Source organism: Ornithodoros turicata, chromosome 2 (genome assembly GCF_037126465.1).
Source record: "Ornithodoros turicata isolate Travis chromosome 2, ASM3712646v1, whole genome shotgun sequence".
Taxonomy (NCBI): domain Eukaryota; kingdom Metazoa; phylum Arthropoda; class Arachnida; order Ixodida; family Argasidae; genus Ornithodoros; species Ornithodoros turicata.
The window spans coordinates 87268548-87291170 of NC_088202.1; the positions used below are offsets into that span (position 1 = coordinate 87268548).

The 22623-nt window shown below is 46.4% G+C and overlaps 1 protein-coding gene across 1 annotated transcript in view; it reads right to left on the bottom strand.

Annotated features, from left to right (window-relative positions):
* LOC135385688 (acetylcholine receptor subunit alpha-like) overlaps window positions 1-22623 on the bottom strand; it is a 341733-nt gene that overhangs the window by 104044 nt on the left and 215066 nt on the right. Inside the window, exon 2 of the mRNA XM_064615150.1 lies at window positions 5729-5868. Coding sequence (XP_064471220.1) covers window positions 5729-5868 — 140 coding nt within the window. The remainder of the gene's footprint in view (window positions 1-5728; window positions 5869-22623) is intronic.

Here is a 22623-nt window from a genome sequence, read left to right on the forward strand (position 1 = left end):
TGCTGATGGGAAAGGCCCGATCAAGAATCTGTAATTCTTTCACACGTCGGATCACGCGTTCAACATGCACTCTTGCACTAGCAATTTCTCTTGTACTTTGAACACTCCTCTTGATTATTTGGGCTTCTCCTCTCACCCTACTTATAGTGGACTATACACTTCAATTCCTTGGGGGAGACACGAAACATTGGAGCTCTTATCTACCAATATGGCATCACCAGCTTCGAGGCGACCTAACAATCCTCTACTCTGCATTATGTCCATATCAGATATGGACCCACTCCAAAGACGGGAAACAAGGCTGATGTAACCTTCTGGGTCACAGTCAACAACTGATTTATATGTGTTGTAGTGTTGATAACGCGAAAAGGTTTGTCTCTGTGCCTCTGGGGATTGTGACTGCAGTCGTATCGAGTACTAATCTTGTGTTAGGAAGCTTGCGAAAAGCTTTGGGCAAATTCGTTTGTTTCCTGGACGGCTGGAAATGCTGTCATGTCTCGCAATTCTTCCTGTCTTTTCATAGCCCGAACCCACGATTCGGGTTTTTGAGGACATATCATATCGCACGGAAACCTAAAAAAAACGCAACTTCTTGCCCTGCACATAATAATTCGTACAGCCGTAAAAGCTTGGAGCAGCGGCGAAATGCCGTTTGTTTTCCAGCCAGTTCGAAACCCGGCGGGAAGCACGAGGGAGCGGGGGATGTGCGCGTGCGCCGTGTCTTTTTGGCAAGTGGCGGATTGAAAAATTGGTAAGCAATGCGATGTATGTTGATATTATGTTTTCTTTCAGAATCTGGTGACTTGAAATATTAATAGCGAATAAACTATGTATATTCTTTACATGTACTGTGTTGTATTTTGTTTCTTCTGTTTCAGGTGGTGAAGGTTTTTCAGCTAAGTTTTTCTCCTTCACCTGATTGTCGTCACAATTGGCAGCACTATTGGCATTACAATTGGCACAATTTCCGGCACTATTGACTTTAATAAATATATTTGAACTTGATTGGCATTTTAATTGGCTTTAATAAATATATTTCAACTTGTACTTTTTGTGTATGACTCCTCTTTGCATGTCCATGCATGTTATAACCTCGCGGACAACCCTCCGCACACGCGCCGCCCCGCCGATAAGCGGGAAACATTCGCGAAGGACTCAGGGGTCAACGGCACAGGGTCCAGGGGTTGTTGCGACTGGCCCAGTCAAGTGATCGTCTCCTGAGACAAAGACAACAGCTGCGCGACACGTACTCCAAAAGGGGACACCAAGGCTACTTCTGGTTAAGCCCTTCATTATGTGGTGCCAACCGTCTGGGTTGTGATGAGCAGTCAACACGTTAGTGAATCGACTCAGTCTTCCTGGCTGGCTAACCTTTTCAGTGACTTTCATCTTTCATCTTTCTTCCTCGTTCCCTTCGGGCATCTAAGAAGGTCACCTAGGGATAAGCTCCCTATTCATCTCCCAGAAAGCCACTCTTCGAGATCTCAAACAGGTGCGTCTGGCGATCTCGAGACGTCTGGAGTGACCGTTGCCTGACTGGGACCGGTCAGCGGATTGGCTGGACAAGGTTAACACGTGACTCTCTCGCCCTGTGAATTTGCTTTAAAAGAGCGAGGCCATGATGGCTTGTTTGTCTGTTCTTGAGATGCTGAACATGTAAATAAACATCCGTTATTGTTGAAGACGGACCCCTGCCTGACTACCTCCAGCACTAGACCGCACGGACCCCCGAACCGCAACAGGGTCCAGGTTGCTAACTCTCATGATTTTTCTCTCCCAACATAACAGTACTACTTGCATATATCACATTGACGCGTGTCTCTATATCGAAAGCAAAAATGTTCCAACTCCGTGGTTGGTGCACACACACACATAGAATATTGGCGTCCCCGCTTGGTACACCCGTGGGTAGTTTCATTTTAAATCGAACAACGTGTGAAAGTCGTATTTTTTAATTCGCCTAGAAAAAATATATGTTAGGTGACAGCTCAAACGACGCAAATCGCGCCACGTGCGACGCTCGTGCGTGGAGTAGTTTCCGCGTGGGAGAGAAGGAAAGTCTGAGGCTGCTTGAGCGCGCTTTCTTCTGGACCGACTTTGACTGGATCTAGCACCGCTGATTTTCTGCCTAGGAACTGGAGTGTTTTTGTGATTGTAGGCTGCACCATAGACACTGTCGACAGCCATCCACAGAATTCTGAGGGCCACAGATTTTCTGTTAAAAAATGCCAAACTTGGCGTAAACGTTCAAAAAGGCCAAACTTTGTTACCAATTTGCTTCATGACGGAACGTCTGAGGACATCGAGCTTAGTGCCATTCGATAGGACGTTGAAAGAACTTTCGTGCTGTATCAAGTTCACTTTTCTCAGTCCAGCGCTTTCTGTGTTATTAGCTTGAGAATCGCACATGGTAGGCGAAAATTGCCAATGTTGCATCTCAATTTTCTCAAAAATGCCATCTTCGATTTCCTTGTACCGCCTTGATTATTTTTGAAAAGGTGGCGTCATGTCTCTACTTTAGACTCCATGTGAGACAATCTTTTATTTTTACCTGAGAGACGCGCAGCCATTTTTTGGTCAGGCATGGTCCACGAGACTGCAACCTTGCGTGCCCCATCCACGAGCACGCGACCTTCAACCTCTCCTTTGCTACAGGTCTCCCGCTGACGGAGTACTCAATGACCGCACATCACGAGCTTATTGTAGTAACCCCAGAGCATTACTTTACGTTTACCCAATGGTCTCCCAGTTCCGCCAGGCTCATTCAAACCGTGGGAGAGTACATGAGTTGCCTGTGCGCCCTTGACGAGAAGCCCCAGTCGCGAACATACCGACAAAGTAGTGAGAAGAAACGAAGTGCTTCGTAAAGATCTTTATCCAGTGGTAACATCGTAGCTTTTGTTTCAGGTTGCCGCCAGTACCCCAGGCAGTGTGAAATTCACATCCTTTTTATTGGTAAAAGAACGTTGTGGAAGTTTCGAAAAACGTAAAATGTGCCCATTGCGAGACCCATGCAGATGATGGCTGCCACCACTTGATTAGTATCATCCGAAAGCTTTACAGGACCTTTCACATGATATAAAGTGACTGGGTTCAAGCGCATTTTTCGTCCGCCTAGTATCGCAAAACCACGAGTGGTACGCGAAAATTTTGCATGTTCGGTCATTTCTAAAACGTCAGAATATTTTTCACGATTTATTTCACAGGGGCAGAATTATGCCTGTACTTTGCGCTGCTGGTAAGGTAGGTACCCTTTCTCTTTTTGATTGAGACGCTGGGCTACCTTTCCGTGGAGCGATTTTTCCACACAAAGGCGGTCCTCGTATGTTTACGAGCGCGGTTTGCTTCGTAGTCTTTGCATTGTAATTTATTGCCCAGATGTTGCATTCTGTACTTATTTTGCACTTATGGTACGTATGTTTATTTTTTCCTTTGCAGGGCAATACTTTCGTGGGCGCCTTGAACTTGCTATTACACACTTTCATGGGAGTCGCACGCACGACGTGTGCGTATGCACGTGCGGATATTCACTATTCTCCCGCACATGTGCTTGAGGCAATGCACATACGCACGCTATGAGGCTGTCGTGCGAGTTAATATTAGGAAGGCAGAACTACGGCCACAGGGGACAGAAAGTTACAACACGTGAGAATACAAATTTGTGGCCGCCTGGTTGCAGCCGTCTCTGAGCTTGGGCGCAATCAGTGATAGTTCCGAAGCTGTGCATGCTTTAATTAGTTTTATGCCCCGTAGCGTTACTTCGGAACCCCGACGAGTACTATATACAAGGCCCGTAAGACCGATGACAGTATGTTGCTGCTCTCAAGTATAACACGTTCGCCCTCCACGAGCTGTGTCAGTGCCACCGTGGGAATCAAAATTTCCGACAAGAACAACGCACAACTAAAATACCTCGTTTTCGGTAGCCGTAGGTACCTTAAACCTTCGGTGTGGTCTTCAATAATTCTTCTGGCATCCATGCGCTTGAACCCAGTCACTTTATATCATGTGGAAGGTCACATCTAAACCTATCGGATAATGCTAATCCAATGGTTGCATCCATCACCTGGAGGGGTCTCGCAAGGGTAACATTTTACGTTTTTCGAAACTTCCACAACGTTTTTTTTACCATAGAAAAGGATGTGACTTTCACACTGCTTGGGGGACTGGTGGCAACCTGAAACAAAAGCTACGATGTTACCACTGGATAAAGACCTTTACGAAGCGCTTCGTTTCTTCTCACTACTTTGTCGGTATGTTCGAGTACTGGGGCTTCTCGTCAAGAGCGCACGGGCAACTCATGTACTCTCCCACGGTCTGAATGAGCCTGACGGAACTGGGAGACCATTGGGTAAACGTAAAGTGATGCTCTGGGGACACTACAACAAGCTCACACAGTGTGGTCATTCATTTCTTCGTCAGCGGGAGACCTGTTGCAAAGAAGAGGGTGAAGGTGCGTGCTCGTAGGTGGGGCGCGCAGGGCCGCAGCCTCGTGGACCCTGCCTGACAAAAAAAAAATCGCTGCGCGTCTCTCGGGTAAAAATAAAAGATTGTCTCACTTGGCGTCTAAAGTAGAGGCATGACGCCACCTTTTCAAAAATAATCAAAGAAATCGAAGATGGCATTTTTGAGAAAATTGAGATGCAACATTGGCAATTTTCGCCTACCATGTGCGATTCTCAAGCTAATAACACAGAAAGCACTGGACTGAGAAAAATGAACTTTACACAGCACGAAAGGTCTTCCAACGTCGTATCGAATGGCACTAGGCTCGATGTCCTCAGACGTTCCGTCATGAAGGAAATTGGTAACAAAGTTTGGCCTTTTTGAACGTTTACGCCAAGTCTGGCATTTTTTAACAGAAAATTTGTGGCTCTCAGAATCTTGTGGGTGGCTGTCAACAGTGTCTATGGTGCAGCCTATAATCACAAAAAAACCTCCAGTTCCTGGGAATTTTATGCCGGTGCTATTTTAGCGGTGCTAGATGTCGTTAAAGTCGGTCCAGAAGGAAGTGCGCTCAAGCAGCCTCTGACTTTCCTCCTCTTCCTCGCGGAAACTACGCCACGCACGAGCGTCGCACGTGGTGCGATTTGCTTCGTTTGAGCTGCCCTCTAACATATATTTTTTCTGGGCGAATTAAAAAATACGACTTTCATCCGTTGTTCGATTTAAAATGAAACTACCCCCGTACAATTGAGTGACATGGCTTGCCATGAGTTACACAGCCCGATGCTGTACGGAAACACAGCCCTTTGCTATTGAGACTGAGCGAACTTCAGCTGCATTCTGGATGACCGTAGCAGTGAAACGATTCAGAGGCAAATATTCCTCAAACGGCAACTTTCCGAACTGTTTTTCCTTGCCGGGTGAGGTTTCTAAGTATGTGGCACTACATGGCTTCCACAGGGTCTTACTTAACAGTCACCCTGCAACCCTGCAATACGGTGAAATGCAAATCATCTGTCACCTAGCGTTACCGCGCACTTTCGTGTTACCGCGCACGGTACCAGGCAAGAGTATTGTTGGCAGGTCTGCAAGGCCTAATGACTATCTCGTATTATCTCACCTACTACGACATTGTCTAAAACCTGGGCCATTGTTCAGTAACGCTTTCCAGGTCAATGAAGTTCAGCATACTTTCCAGGTTGCGATGAACAATGAATCTATTGAAAGGTCACAGTATATGGCACCCCGGAAGTGATTATTCTTCGGAGCAGAACGAACTTACCACTTCGATGAGCTGCGACAGCTTGAGCTTAATCCTGACAGTAAGAGCGTCGGTGTCGTTCACTACAGGACGGACGAGCTTGTTGTAGCGGGATATGAGGTCATCGTACAGCCGCTTGGCATCAGGGCTGCCACGCACGCCTGAAACAGCAACAAAGTAGAAAGTGTTAGAAAGTGTTCCATTCAGAATGGTCTTACACTCGTGCCACACCAGCACGAAAAATGATATTATCCTCAAATGTCAGTCGGATCTCGAATGCCATTATTTAAATGCCATTAACAGCCAGGTAAATGTCACCGATTGTGAAGTAATATATATTGTGACACAACTTCTAAATAATGAAACGTAATTAGTTGGAAACACATTTAACGTTTAAAGATATATTAATGTTATGTTGATTTTAGTGTGGACATTGATATGTTTTAATGCCAGGTGCTTTCAAAGCAGGTTGCGGACTCGCAAACTCATTGTGCGTTTAATTCGTGTAATTCATTTAATTCACTGTGCGCCTGTTCGTTTCGCCGGTAAAAATTTCTAACAACTCGAAAGTCTCTTTCGTGAAAATATACTTGTGTAGGCTAAAGAATGATCCTGTGTTCTGCGAAAGTAGTGTTATGCAAATAAAAGGTATTACTCTATACAAGAGAGGGAGCGAGAGTATGCATTATACAGGCGAATAAAGTGTTGCGAACCCATTAAGCCGGAAATGGCATTAACACTTACTGCATTTGTCGTGCAGTGTGGCACGGGGACTGTAAGGGCAACAAATTTAAGCTGCGATTTCGAGAAATGTCACCAGCATGCATGGTGCATGCATTTATTCATGAATATAAGTACATATATTATTGCTTGTCACCCGCGCATGACCATGCGTGCCTCCACCACCACCACCACTAACAACTACATGAGTGACGATGCTCCTATAATAGGCACTTACGCTGTTATAATGGCTCCCATAGTATCACTTTCTAGTTTTTTTACTAATTGCAGTTTACTACAGAGCAAATAAGTTGTCCTATAGGCCACGGCTCAATGTACCATACAGCGCACGTCTTGTCTTCAAACAGGGCAAGCGTGACTCTCCGAACTGCAGTAAGTGTGGTGTTCTAGAGGACGTAGAACATATCCTTCTCAGGTGTCGGAAATACGTTGTTACTGGAAGGGTTTTAGAGGCGAGCCTGTCTCGTATAGACTCCCGAGCCTTCGACATCGCGAAACTGTTAGGTCCTCAATCGTCCGACAAGACGCTGAGGGCAGTTGAAGATTTTCTACGTATACAACCAGGCTTATGGACATTCTAAGACTCGCTGAATGTCTGCTGTGCGTGAACGCAGCGATTCCGACATTTTACACTCACTTGGTTGAAGTTTTTGAACTACATGTTGAGCTCCATCACTTTAACTCGTCCATCTGTTTGCATTTTCAGTGCGTAGACGTCCTGGGGTAGCGAGTTCGACTTCGTCGTGACTCACATCACCCCTTTTTTTTTCTTCCCATCATCATCAACATCGAATTGATTGAACTTGCTTGGCAAGTGCGAAGGCCACATAAACTTCACTTGGTCAGTAGATCAGTCAATTCCTAAAGAAGGGTTATGTATTCGTCCTGAATACTTCGATTGACATGGAGCCTAAACACTAAACACTCTAAGTTTGGTTGTTACTATCTAGCCAGCTTCTTTCTTTCTGCATAGCTCTTTAAAGCCAGTTCAGAATACCACGTGAGTGACGTGACCTCCACCATGATCGATCAATCACAGATGTGGTCGAGATTAACCAGTTCTGGAGTGCAATAATAAACAATGACTAATACGAATTTCCGCTTATGCAACTTGGGATTCCACTCTCATTTTCTTTATACTACTCGTGAATTACCGTTACACTACTGAATTTTGAAGTTGCATTTCAACTTACGCTTATACATAATTACATTTAAAGCAACGAATTTAACTAGTCGCTTGCAAAGCAAACGTTTTCAAAAGGCTATAGTTAGTTAGTTAGTAAATGAGTAAAATAAACCTAAGGCTGTATTCGCTCCACAATGCACTCTCAAAGCCAGAAATGTGACAGAGTGACACAATGAACGCTGATCGTGGTACAGTATCTGTTCTGCATGAATACCCACAAATCAAATAGAAGTGAATTGCACTTACAGAGAGAAAATGAGCTATATTGTATGGAACGCTTTCTTTTCTGCTTTGGCTTGGGAGCCGGAACGGAGCATTCGCTGACTCAAAGGAACATGAAATGATGCATTCAACCGAACCACACGCACCCTCATTGATGTGCAGCGTCAGCAGCTGTCTGCACTGCATTGCCGGCCTTGATCGTATATGGCATTTCTACTTGGCATGACATTGTACTCTGGCCAGGTAAAAATATGGAATTAAATATTTCGAAATAACGAGGTCAGAAAACATAACTGGCACTCGGGAATGAAAGAGAGAGAGAGGGAGAGAGAAAAGAACAGAATGGCTACCCAACGCAGTATTTCCAAACATGATTTCCAAATAGATTTCTACTGGGAATGTGTGGAAGATACGAAGAACAAAACAACACCTGAGAACAAAATTTGGGATATCCAACCCACGTGGGACCGCCTTCAGACTTGGAACATCACCTCGCAGGACAGACGCCCGTACTGTGATTGCGTAGAGTCCAGCCGCCACGTGCTCTTTAAATGTCGTATTTTAGTTTTTTTTTCCCTTTTTTTTTGCAATTAGTTTGGCAGCATACGAACATCATCTGCCCAGTGCCCTTCCATCGTCGAAGTGCAGGCCCCGGCAGGTTGGTTGGACAGCATAAAGCGTAAATGAAGATAATTTACGATCTCTGCAGTGCAATTAGGCGTTTTCTGTTCTTTGTTTAGAGGGTTTCTGGCCTCAACGGGCGAGAAGGGGGTTCAGACTTGCCCTGCCCTGGGCGCAAACTCACCGCGCGACGGCTGTGGCAGCAAGACCTATTCACACTACAAGGGGAGGGTTTCCGGCGTCGTTTGCGCGACCACCCTTCCATTAACATTCAGGGTGCGTGCGTTAGTATCGCTGGTGTGCCTCCATCAATGATATGGAATCCCATCATATGTACATATAACCACATTCATGCAGTCATATGTACATAGTATCTTGGGCATTTTCTCGTCGCCATGAATTGTAAATAGTGTAATAGTGTACCTGGGTTGACAGACGTTCAATAAATTTCCTCAAACAAACAATCTGAGAAAAGGTATGCACTCTTAAAAATGAGTTTCGCCGCATAGCATGCTCCTAGCCAATCATAATCTCGAATGATATTGATACGGGCAGCACAGCGTGGCGATGGCAATGATTTAATGAACAGAATGCGAATGCATGTGACATGAGTCGCGTGGCACGAGTCGTCGTTATCGTCGTCACAATATCGTTATCTGCCCGGATTTGTGGGCGTACGATACGGTCAGATAACGATATCATTCGAGATAATGGTTGGCTAGGAGCGTGCTGTGCGGTGAAGTTCATTTTTAAGAGTGTGGAGGTGATCGTCAATGGAGAAAATGTATTTCAATGTATGCGCATTTCAGAGAACATATCTGAAATCAGGAAGTGTGCTAGAATTAACATCGTTCATGTTGCACCAACCTTATGTTCTCGCTTCCACATTTCTGACAGAGAACGTTCAAGGGATGTTTAAACCAACGTTTAAACCAACGCCTCATCATACACAGCTTCCTTGCGGAAGGCAGCACATTATGAGCATATTTAGGGTGGTCATCTTTTTGTACGCCACCCACAATCATCGCCAGACAGTTGTCGGACAAGATGAATGGGGCACGAAGCCATAAGGCACAAACTGTTGGAGAATCCCTGCGTCCGTCGGACGTCGTAAGGATTCTCTTTCAGCGGAAGGGAAGACGAAGGCGTATCCTAGAGAAGTATAAGTTTAGAGCCCATAGCGACATGTGTCACTTGGTAGCGGCGTCCCACGTATTGGTGCTGGCATAATGTTGTCAACGCGAGCCAAAAGAAACAGTTGCATGAAGGATGCGGTAGATCGTCAAGTATTTCCGTCATTTCCCCAGTGCATGTGCGGTAATATGACTTGATAAATTAGCTTGAACACTCACGCGAACGTGTCACAGCAATTGCTTGGAGTTCGTCCCGTATAGGCCTGCGGCTGTTAGAAAAGCCATAAGCGATAGAAGAGCCCAGCTTTGGTATGCGGGACTGCGCCAAGGCCCAAGGAATCTTGAAATAGTCTACTGAATAGTCTGGTGTCGATGGTATCTGGTTGACGCATAAGCGTGTGTCGTTCCATCGTGTCGCTTTGGTAGGTCATTAGGATATGCTCAATGGTAAAGCTGGGACAGCGCAGGTTGTGCACATCATTGCCGAAGTCCAACTTATAGTGAAACAAAGGGGTACAGGCGACGTTCATCCGCAATCGACTCGCGAGGGACGTGAAGTGACGGGAAATTCTGTGTGGCATGCTGAAGAATCGTGTGGGGAAGGTACGTAGCAGCTGCACCCCGCAAGCAACGTGCTGTAGTAATCGACACACGACAAATTCGGCTACTCCCATAAGTAGACCCCCCCCCCCCCCCCGCAAAAAAGGTGAAAAAACGTAAAAGAGAACACCCCACACCCACCGCTTTCGCGGTAACTATCGGTCAAAGGCCAAATCACCGGTTGACGTAACACACAATGAATTACGTGGTTCGAATAGACTGACTCCAACGCACACCTCTGAATAAATGTCACAAGCGCTGACAAGGCAGCATCCCTCTTGTCAAGTGGCCAAGGACCCAGCACCTTTACGACGTCGAAGTTGCGGTCGTCTAGTCGGTCGAGAGCAGATTTCATGGTTGCGTATCTAGAACAGTGCACGAGAACGTGCTCAGTGTCCTCCACGGTTGCACAAAGTGTACAGTTCACTGAATCTACCTTCCCAATTTTATGGAGGAATTGGCGCCCGTATGACACGTTCGGACGTGCAAGATCGTCTCGATAGACCGAGGTAACGTGGACGGCACTCTAAATTGCAGATCCGGGTCAACTTGATGGAGCAACGAGGAATTCCCGTTGCCTTGTACCATTGCTGCCTAGCATAGGTCGGCATTTTGCTAAGAATTCATTCAACATCACATCATGGTCAGTTTTCCGCAAAGCCCATCACATCACATCACCGTCATAAACCATCACATCACGAGCCCGTAACTCAACTTCAACCTCAGAATTCATCACTTCATAACCCATCATTCAACTTCAACTTCAGAATTCATCACATCGTATCCCATCATTCACCTTCAACTTCAGAACCCATCACATCACATCACATCATTCAACTTCAACTTCAGAATCCATCACATCATAACCCATCATTCAACTTCAGAACCCATCATCAGAATTCAACTTCAGATCCCATCGCGGTTTTGAAGTTGAATTCCTATGATGGGTTCTGAAGTCGGTGATGGATTTTGAAGTTGAAGTTTGTGATGGGGCTTTGAAGTTGAATTCCTATGATGGGTTCTGAAGTCGGTGATGGATTTTGAAGTTGAAGTTTGTGATGGGGCTTTGAAGTTGAATTCCTATGATGGGTTCTGAAGTCAGTGATGGATTTTGAAGTTGAATTCCTATGATGGGTTCTGAAGTCGGCGATGGATTTTGAAGTTGAAGTTTGTGATGGGGTTTTGAAGTTGAATTCCTATGATGGGTGCTGAAGTCGGTGATGGGGTTTTTGAAGTTGAACTCCAAGAAAGGCCTACGTGGGGAGTGCCCGGCTGCAGGATTACGACGCTAGCGTCCTGCTCGCCTGTGTTTGCGTGGGTTTCCTGGTAGTGGCAGCAAAAGCGTAAGCGAAGGAGGGGTATGCTGCTTGGAGGGTGCGGTCAGCCTGCACTCGGTTGGACTTGGAAGCAGGGTTTACCAATGAAGGAGGAAAGGGAGGGATGCCACGTTTGACCTCCGCTGTCGCATGTGAACTGCGGAAGGTGTATTGCTTGCGCGGTAGGGTTGTTGAACAATATTGCGCCCGTTGTTGACAGATAAGTGAGCGCATAGCACATTGCGCGTTTATGAGGCTTCGGGGACCGCTGATGGGGTTTTGAAGTTGAATACCAACGAAGGCCTACGTTGGTGTGCCCGGCTGCTCGCTGCTGGAGGATTACGACGTTGGCGTCTTCCTCGCCCCTGTTAGCGTGGATTTCCTGGTAGTGGCGGCGAAAGCGTAAGCGGAGGAGGGGTATGCTGTTTGGGGGGTGCGGTCGCCTTGCTCTGGGTTGGGCTTGGAAGCAGGGTGCACCAAGAAAGGAGGAAAGGGAGGGATGCAACGTTTGACCTCCGCTGTCGCATGTGAACGGCGGCGGGAGGTATGTTGCTTACGTGGTAGGGTTATTGCACAATGTTGCGCCCGTTGTTGACAGCTAAGTGAGCGCATAGCACATTGCAGGTTCATGTGGCTTCGTACGATATCCTTGCCTGCCGGCACATTGAACGTTCATATAACTTCGTACGATCGCCGTGTCTGCCGGTACATTGCACGATCATGTGGCTTCGTACGTCTGGCTTTTCCGCCGTGCCATTTTTCACTCGTGACGCGGGGGTATTAGCTTCGGCATCAGAATACATCGTGGCCAGCCACTCAGTATTACATGAGTTCTTGTGACATGATGCTTACTGACACTGGAAATAGCCGTCATGAACGAATTCAGCGACCTGTAATCACCTTCGCTGGACATATGTTTTTACTCTAATTCTTTCATGCAATACACCACTGCAGTGGTTCTTCCGGAATCCCAAGCAGGGGGCGTGGTCATTATTACCGCTACTTTATAACAGCTTTACACTTATAATTACCGACATGTCATTACAGCTGAAACGGCAAGCCCCCTTTTTTGCAGGGGGTGTCGCCAAACTTTTTTCTTTGGGGTGGGGGGTGTCACAGGGATGTATCATGGTCTGGATAAATCACTGCCACCAAAAACTGAGAATCTGTCCTCGGAAAAGTGTAACCCATTGTATTCTTTTTCCTCCGAGGAGGGTATGTACGGACGAACACTAAGTGAATTCTTAACGACCGAGGCGTTTGGACACATGTAATACATACAGAATGTGAGGCTCAAATTGAAGTGAAGACTGCAAGGAGCCCGGAAGACCACCAACTTACAGTCCGTGAAACAGTTTCTTTTCCTCTCTCACAATCTCTAAATAAATATGTGTCGACACAGTTTACAACAATTCCCACTCCTACCTGTTTTTATTTGATGTTTGAAACAACCTCTCATCATAATCACTTGACTGTATAGTGTTAGTCACTTTTGGGGTAACTTCGCAAAAGTATCATGAGCAAAGTTAGAAATTTCTATTCCGCTTCACGTCCAAGCAGGCAGAACGCACAACGCGGGCTCCATTCTTTTTATTTTGCTGCTGAAAAATCCGACGACAGTGACCCCGCCTCTTGCACGTGCGCGGCGCCAGCAGCCTGTCTGCTCCGCCTTGTTGCAGCGCGATGTACTGGATGTACGCAAACGCAATTCCGACGTGCTTCTGAGTTAGGTCGCAGCAGACCGTTCGTTTGGAGTGTGTGGAGTGCATTTTTTTACGGGGAAGGTGATAAGGCCACTGGCAAGGTTCTATGAAATGTGCGCGGAAAATGGGAACTCGCAGAACTTGGAATTGCAATTCTCACTTTGTGCCCAATTGACAAGGTATATTCGGAACTCCGCTCCCAACTTAATTTCGGCATGGTAGCAAGAACTTTCATTTCTCACTTAATTTCATCTTGATAACTTGAAGGTTGTAACTTCATTAAATATTTAGCTTAATGACGTAACTCGTAACTAGCAACTTTTGGGTGGTAATTAACTTCCCCGCCTCTGCTGAAATGTACTTTATTGGCGATGAATATATAAGAAATAGCAGCTGCGTGCTCTGATGGAACACTTGTGTCCGATGGATGCTACATGCATGCCGAATACATAATTCCCCAAAACATGACCTATGCACCTCAGATAAATAAGAGACCTATAGTGACCTCTGTGTATTACATTTAAAATAAAAGACGTCCACAAAAACAATGCCAGCCCGATCTTGTCCTATTTGGATTCCATCACACAAAGGAAAAATAAGCAATCTAAGAAGACACAAAATAAGCCTAATAAAGCACACTTCGTCAGCACGACAGCAATCTACTGTCGTCTAGTAAAAAGCGCGTACGCGACCGAAGGCGGAGGCTCAAATCCAAACCCATGCAATATACATATATACGCACATTATAGCTGTAGGCGAGCAAATGAGTCAAACTGAACAACCGCAACGTGCAGACCGCGCGACCGCAGAACGCCAAATCGCATCTCGATCTAATCTACCGCTCACATTCGCAACATACAGTTGCCTCCGGCTACATGACATTGCCCTCCGCGCCCCACTACGCCAGAGAGTAACGCGTTCCAAACACTTTCCCTCCCTGCGACCGCCGATACACAACAAGGGGGGGGGGGGAGGAAGTCCGCCAGGCAGCTGCAGTGTCAGGCCCATACGCCCACACCAGACACGAAACGCGAAGCGTTTATGTTCGCTCGGTGCACTCCAATACACATTTGCCATTCACTCCGCACGCGTTCGCACAAGTAACAGCCACGACACGTGAACGTCATACATCGACTAAACATTGTCGGCTTCAAAACCTATTATGAGGACTTCGAAACCTATCCGTCATCTTCAAAATCCATCGCGCAGACTTCAGCTTCAAAACCCATCTCGCTGACTTCCCCTTAAAAACCATCGCGCTGACTTCCAAACCCAACACACGGACTTCGACTTCCAAACCCACACACGCTGACTTCAACTTCAAAACCAATCACGCTGACTTCAACTTCAAAACCCATCACGCGGACTTCAACTTCAAATCCCACCACACTGACTTCAACTTCAATACCCATCACGCGGACTTCAACTTCAAATCCCATCACACAGACTTCAACTTCAAAACCCATCACGCGGACTTCAACTTCAAAACCCATCACGCGGACTTCAACTTCAAATCCAACCACACTGACTTCAACTTCAAATCCCATCACACAGACTTCAACTTCAAAACCCATCACGCGGACTTCAACTTCAAATCCCCATCATAGCCCTTCATTCAACTTCGACATCAACTTCACATCACATCATATCCCTTCATTCAACTTCAACTTCAACTTCACTTCACATCATGCCGTTCATTCAACTTCAACTTCAACTTCACATCACATCATGCCCTTCATTCAACATCACATCATTCTCTATGAGGTGATGGTGAATGAAGTCGGTGAAGGCCATCATGAATGAATTCGCCGACCTATGCTGCCTAGTCATAGTCTGTGTAAGAGACCTCAATGCCTTGCACATCAGCTTTGGAGTGCGGCACTAGACGATTTGATGAGAGCAGGTGTGCTAGATCCGCCACTTCATCAGCCGCTGCATTCCCCCTACGCCTGCGTGTCCAGGAATCCATTGAAGTATGATGCCATGGTCAGCATCCCTGGATTGCATGTACACTGTCAGAATGTCGTGAACTACGGGTACCATACACCCATTACGCAGGAATTAATATTATTGCTTGTAGTCCAGCCTTTGAATCGCTATTATGATCCATTGCGCTGCAGACGGGTATGCAACCACATATTGAAGAGCAAGAAGTATGGCGACTAGTTCTGCCGTTGTTGAGGATGATCTGTGGGATAGACATGTCATTTCTTCCCTGTTGTGCCCGGAGACCACAAGCCAGACTGAGACCATAAGCCAGACGCAGACCCAGCTGCAATCGTCGATCCATCTGTGAAAATAGCTGTCCTGTTGTGGTTATTTTCCATCATGGATAGACAGTACTGCCTCAGCGCAGCAGATGGCAGAGCTGACCTTCGGTACACACCGGGCACAGTTACACATATATTAGATACCATAAATGTCCAAGCGGGGTGCTGGGTCCATTGTGGAGGGATTGCTTTTGGCAAAGCTCTATGTGGAGCAATCGATGTGAGGAAATGAGAGTTTCGACGCATAACTTTGCGTGCTAGTGGATGTTTGTGATGCCGCCAGCAGAGACGGATGTAGTGTCGCACTGTTTCTTGCGCTCGCAAAATGCCTATTGGAAGTTTTCTGGCCTCTGCAATAACTAGTACATTAGTGGCGGCACGCGGCACACCTAGGCATACTTTCAGGCTTTTGGCTAAGATGCTTTGCAGCATCTTCTCAGATGAGTCGCATATCCCATGTAAGACGGGTAGGTGGTAGGCCAGCATCTGCCGTATCAGTGCACTATGTATGGAGAGTAGGGCCCTCGTCGACATTCCTCAGCGCGAGCTCGTTATACGACGTATAATGTTGACTCATGCGTCTGCTTTGCCCTTAATACGAGTGATGTTAGCAGTCCATGAAATCTGTGCATCAATAACTATCCCCAAGAACCGGCAATGAGAATAATTAGCTATTGTACCTCTTTATCGCCTGGTCATGAAGTCTCAATTGAAATTGTGACATTTTTTTCCGAGTAAAGGGTAGGAAAACAGTCTTCTCGGCTGATACAGCCATGCCCCTTTCGGTTATTCTAAATCGCTCTCCATTTGATTTGACGTGCAACAGAGTTGAGTTGAGTTGTGAAGAAAAAAAAAAGGAGAAATAGGCGATCATTACGACAGCCAGCTACTCCAGATCACTTAGAAAAACAAAAATGGCTAACTACAATAAGAACAGTGAGCGACAAAGACACTCAGGCAGTCATTCACACACTGTTCACACACACTTGCACACATAGTTTCGGTCACACTGTGTCTGCGCAAAATCTCACAAATGCCTGCATGGCGTGAAACTGATGGTCGGGTGACCATGGGCCCAGAGCCTTAACAACATCGAAAAGTCTGCTATCCAACCGAGCTAAAGAAGGGATAGAGAGGTAGCAAGCGAGCTGGTGGTATAGATCCATAGCTTAAACACCCGGGACGGGGGGACAAAAAAACGACAACACAGACAAGGTCTCAAAAGAGGCCTTGTCTGTGTTGTCGTTTTTTTGTGTGTGTCCTCAACAGTGTCCTCAACAGTGAGTTAGGTGAATCTGCCTTTCCAAGCTTGTGAAGATGACGTCGGCTGAAGGACACATTGAGGCGGAGCCGGTGGTAAAGTGACGCAAACGGCCTTGGAACGATGTGGGGAAAGTAGAGGCAAGCTCCAGATCAGCGCGGCGTAGCAGCGAGGCGCGAGCCCTGTCAGAGAGCCATTGTGCCTGAACCAGTTGGCAGCACAAAGCAGTCAACATGACCCGAGCGTCGGACTTGCCGTAATTGACGAGTCATGACGCACGCTTCTGATGTGCTCTGCGTACCATAGCTTCAGCCGCATCATGCCCGGGTATGCCTCAATGTCCTGGAATCCATTGAAAGAACATATCATGTCAAGCAGCCGCTGCATCTGCGTGTAGTTTTATAAAATCAGCAACTTGTTGTCGACGATGGCGCACGGGTCAAACGCACTCCATTTTCAACAGCACATGCGGGTATGACGAAGGCACTTGTCGATCCGGTCATTGTAGGGGAGCCATCTGTGTATACTACCACTCAGTCTTGGGTGCTATGTCTCAAGTCGGCAGTCAACTGCCGCTGGACACAGATAGGCACATATTTCTTTACGGGGAGATTCGGAACTGTCAGCCTAATCCTCGGGATCTCCGTACTCCAGGCAGGAACCGGTGACTTCAGCCGCTTATGTCGGGGTATATTACCACTGTGTGGTGGGAGGGCCTGTGAGTAAATGGAGCACGGCCTCTGATGTATGGCCTGAACTAGGTATGGCGGTTATGCCGCGTAGACCAACGGGCGAAATGCCGAAGCGACTCTTGCACCCGAAGGGCTGCCAGCGGTGGTTCCCTGATGTGCCACAACATGGTACGTTATTCCATCCGGCATTGGCGCTGACCCCCATCGAGACGTTCGAATCGCTGTTTCTAACTCTTGAGCGTTGAAATCATTGTCCAGGATGGGATCAGCTGCATTTCTCGTAAGGTCTATGGCTTAGAGAGCTGCCTCGGTGCGAGCTGGTACTGGCGGGAGGAAGCAGCTGCTAAGGGCTTGAGCAGCATCTGGCAGAATTCTTCGTCAGCAGCAATTTCCTAGATGCGCTGATGTAAGGATAACGCCCGAAACGGGAAAGACTGAGACACAGGCGATCCTAAGGGCTTTACCAGATGCCAGACATGCTCCATGGTTGCGTGCGGATCAAGGGATTCGCAAAAAGACTGACAAGTTCTGCGTGATAACATGACTAAGTGTCGACGAATGACAGTTTTCATCTTGCAGGCCTCATGGTAATCTTGAAGGTTTTAGATCTGCGGAACCGCCCCTCCGCACGACGACGGAGAGCACGAAGGCGCTCATATTCCGCATCAACCGACGAGTGAAGTTTCGGAGCAGAAATAAGTTTCGATGAGTAGTGAAGAGTTGCTGACATCTGTGCTTGAAAAATTTCCACGTCAGTAGCCAACAGTAACCTCCGCTTGTGCACTGGACATATTTCAGTCCACTACTCGCACCCTACTGGCTCGTCTAACTGTTAGCGAATGAGATATCAAGACTGGCAAGTGGTTGCTACCCATGGTATCAGCTTCGTCATTCAGTGCACGAAACGCGCTTTACTTCCGGAACAGAAGGTGACATCGATGTTTCGATGCTTTTTCCGCAGCACACCGCTACTCTCTGCCTCACGCTTATTTTATTTGCCTGGTTCGTTTGTTTATTGGCGGAGTGATTGAATAAGTTGGAGATGTGAAATTTCCAGTAATTTTGCCCTACTGTACGAGCGAAAAACTGTTTTGCGACAGCTTTCAAAGGCCACATGACCTGTCATGGGCACCGAACGTGATCGCGAGACTATGTTTCGGGTACGCTGATAATTGTGTAACCACTAGATTAACAATGCAAAAAAATTGAAATATTTTTTCAAAACAGTTTTAAGACGAGTTTTGCCGAAAATTGATACCGCCGCCGATCCTACTATAAAGCTATAAAGCCATGGCCCTCTAAAACTACTCCATTTGCACGTTTTCTTCTTCGCAAAAATTGGAAAACAGAGATGTCTTTTCATTATTCAGTGATTATGTCTTCCGAGTCTACGAGCCTCAAAAGTGGAATAGTTTCTATGTCGTCTAGCTCGAAACCAAATGTGACAGGTACCCAGTGTTGTACATAGCGGCGCTACTTGTAGCACCGCTACCGTATTCGCAACTTTTTTTCGGTAGCGAGTAGCGATCGCGCTACATTTTAAATCGGTAACGGAAAAAAGTATTTCCGCTACAAATACGAGTAGCGGCGGACTCAAGAAAACTTCAAAGGGTGCTCGGAAACATTTAATGTCTTCCTAAGAGCTACTACTGTAACTTTGCGCGCAGCTTTCGTTCAGGACAGGCAACCCTTAGTGGGTGTTGGCCTCCTACGCGTTCAATTTCTTTCATCGAAGCTCTGTGCGCCGATGTTGTATTTGCATATATATTAGGCTGAACTAGTATACACGTGATATATGGAGAAGCACCTGCATGTTTCTTAATCCATGCGGCGAAACAGTTCCAGCCATCGTCATGCATGTAACTGTTGTTGTAATAAAACAAGAAAAGAAGTCGTATATCCTGCACCAGCGACATACATCAGCAACGTGAGTACCGCCTGAATTGCGTCAAAGCCGCACCATAGCACGGTATACGAAAAATTGTGCTGAAGGAAACACGCAGAGTGAAAGCATCTTTCTTCACTTAAGCCCGGGCTCTAGTCTTACACGGGCATTCAAATGATATAAGAGCATTGCTTATGTGCGGGTCTCCCTTCAAATCCTAGTCCTGATCGTTCGTCGGGGAACAGGACCATCAAAATGAGAACCTGCTCTTCGTGTTTACTGCGAGAGCAGTAATATTATTGTGACGCGAGATGGTCAACCATTGTGACATGTCCCATCTTTCAGGTAGCAATACAATAACGACGATGTATCAGTTTCTCAGTGTTGATTGAACTAAAAAAAAAAAAATCTTGGTGAAATTATGTATGATGGTACGATAGTAGGAAAAAAAGTTACGGAGACGTGAGCGAGCTTACCGCGGGAGAAGTATACTCCAGATCTAGTGGGCCGAAACAAAACCTTCTTAAAAGCCGAGAACTCTGCTATGCTCTTGCCAAGACATAGCTCCCTCCTTCATTGGTTCAGAAGCACCCACTAAGCGATCGACCAGTACATACTGGTTTTCACACAGCTTTTACACTTCGGTAACCACAGATGTGTTTAGCCACAGCAAAAAATAAAAGTAAGAAAGCACCTGGTGCTTTCATTCGAGTGTGTGTGGGTGCGTATATTTCAACGCACGCATGCGCACTAGCGGAATGTACGTGACCACTGCTGATCATATGGGCTCGTTACAGACTCTAGCTACCATGTTTACTGCGGGATCTCTGCCGTCCGGATGAACTTTTTCTTTTTCTTCTTCTTTTTTTTTTTTTGAAGAGTAGCAAGCCAAATATTGGCTGACCTCTCTCAACACTTAGAAACAACAACAACAACTCTGGCGTAAGCAGCGCAACATGTCTTGCACGCATACCACGCGGCAGTTTTAAAAGGTCATGACATCCAAATGCAGTGGATCCCTAGTCACTGTGGCATTGCAGGCAACGAGGCTGTAGACGCCGCTGCACGCCGAGCTCTTCAACTCAAGCGCGTCCAAATGATGCCCATTTATTTCACCAAGGGCGACACGGGGCGAATGCTGAGCGATCTCAAGCAACAAATGTGCAGCACCTCCTGGTTAACAGGATCGGCTCGGGATTCGCTTGTGTACATGGTCGACCCAGAGTTACGCTTTCGAGTACCACCTTCTTTCACGCGACAAACGACGACTTTCCTACATAGGCTACGGCTCAATGTACCGTACAGCGCACGGCTCCTCTTCAAACTGGGAAAGCGAGACTCTCAGAACTGTAGTGAGTGTGGCGTTGTAGAGGATGTAGAACCAGAGACGGGTAACGGTAATGGTAACGGAAACAGAAATGGTATATTACCGAAATTGGAGATGGTAACGATAACGGAAACGGAAACGCATATCACTGTCTACCATTACCGGAAACAGAAACGGAAACGAAAATTATGGTCCGGTATTGAACTCGGGTAATGATTATTAATGTTGTGCGATGACATTTTTATTTATTTATTTATGTACATTCCTCAAGGGCCCTATACAAGGGCGTTCATGAGGGGGAGCAAAAACCAAGAACTTATTAAACAAGCAAAAGCGGACGTATCTTCTGCGGAGGTCAAGGTTGGGAAGGACAATAGAACGCTTAATAGAAGATATACTAGAAGGGTAATGGTAACTATTAGTGATAAAACGTGCGGCACGACTTTGGACACTTTCGAGGGGGTCAATTAGGTTGGCTGTATGGGGGCTCCAAATACTGCAACAATATTCCAATTTTGGTCGTATTAAAGCTGTATGGGCAAGTAATTTTACACTACGAGGTGCAAATGTTAGGTTTCGTTTTAAAAAGCCGAGTTTTCTATTAGTGTCGTTTACTATGGTACTGACGTGAGTGGACCACGAGAGGTTGGAAGTGAGATGCAATCCTAAGTACTTATATGTAGCTGCAGTAGATATGAAAGATCTGTTGAGTTCGTATTTCCAGTTGTAGGCTTGTGTGGAGCGGGAAAAGGACAAAGGCACACATACGTTAAGAGGAAGCTTCCACTATGAGCACCGTGAGCTAATGATGTCAAGATCTTCCTGAAGAGAAATTGAATCTGACGAGGTACTTATGTGTCGATACAGTACGCAGTCACCAGCAAAAAGACGAAGTGACGATGAAACCGAAACTACCGGAAGGAGAGAAGAGCACGTGCCATTTATTTGCGTTGCCTGTGAGCGATTAAGTCCCAACACTACTATCAAGGTTAGGATTGGATAGCTTACACAGTAGAAAAGAGTGGCAGACAGAGTCAAAAGCATTCCTGAAGTCCAGGAAGACAGCGTCAGTTCTGATGTTACGATCAAGATTAGATTGTAGGTCATGAACGAAACAGGAAAGTGGAGTGTCACAGGAATAACTTTACGGAAGCCATGTTGGTGCTTGTAAAAGAAATTATTTACTTCGAGATGTGAAGAGATGCAAGAGAAGACGATATGCTCAAGAATTTTCGATGGAACGCTGGTCTGCGAAATGGGACGGTAATTAAGTGGACATGATTTATCGCAATTTTTGAAAACAGGAATGACCTTCGCCGGTCACCCGGTATCTCCTGGTCAATGAGCGACTGGGTGGAGATAATTGACAGGTATGCGGCAGATATTAGCTTAGTATTCTTGAGGATCTTTGCGTTGATGCCGTCAAAACTAGCGGACGATGATAGCTTCATTGTTTCAATGATTTTTGTAATGCCCTCAACCGATATGGTAACTTCTCTCATGGGGGAAAGGTGGAGGGTAGGTAATGCGGGGCAGTTTCGGCGGTCATCATCCGTAAATACGCTTGCAAAAGCATCATTAAACACATGTGAGCACATGTCGTCGGGACGGTCGTGACCAGAGGTGGGCATCCTCACGAGTGTGGGTGCCCTCACCCTCACATCACCCTCACCTCACGCACATTGAGATGAGGTGAGGTGAGGCATGACTTCTAACAGAGAAACTGAGGTGAGGTGAGGTGAGGAAAACTTCTCAAAAGAGAGATTGAGGTGAGGTGAGGAAAATGTTTCAAGAGGGATATTGAGGTGAGGTGAGGAAAATTTTTGAGAAGAAGGTTGAGGTGAGGTGAGGAGATATTTTTGACAAGGACATTGAGGTGAGGTGAGTGAGGAAAATTTTCCGAAATTGAGATTGCGGTGAGGTGAGGTGAGGTGACGAAAAAATTTTGAGAGGGAGGTT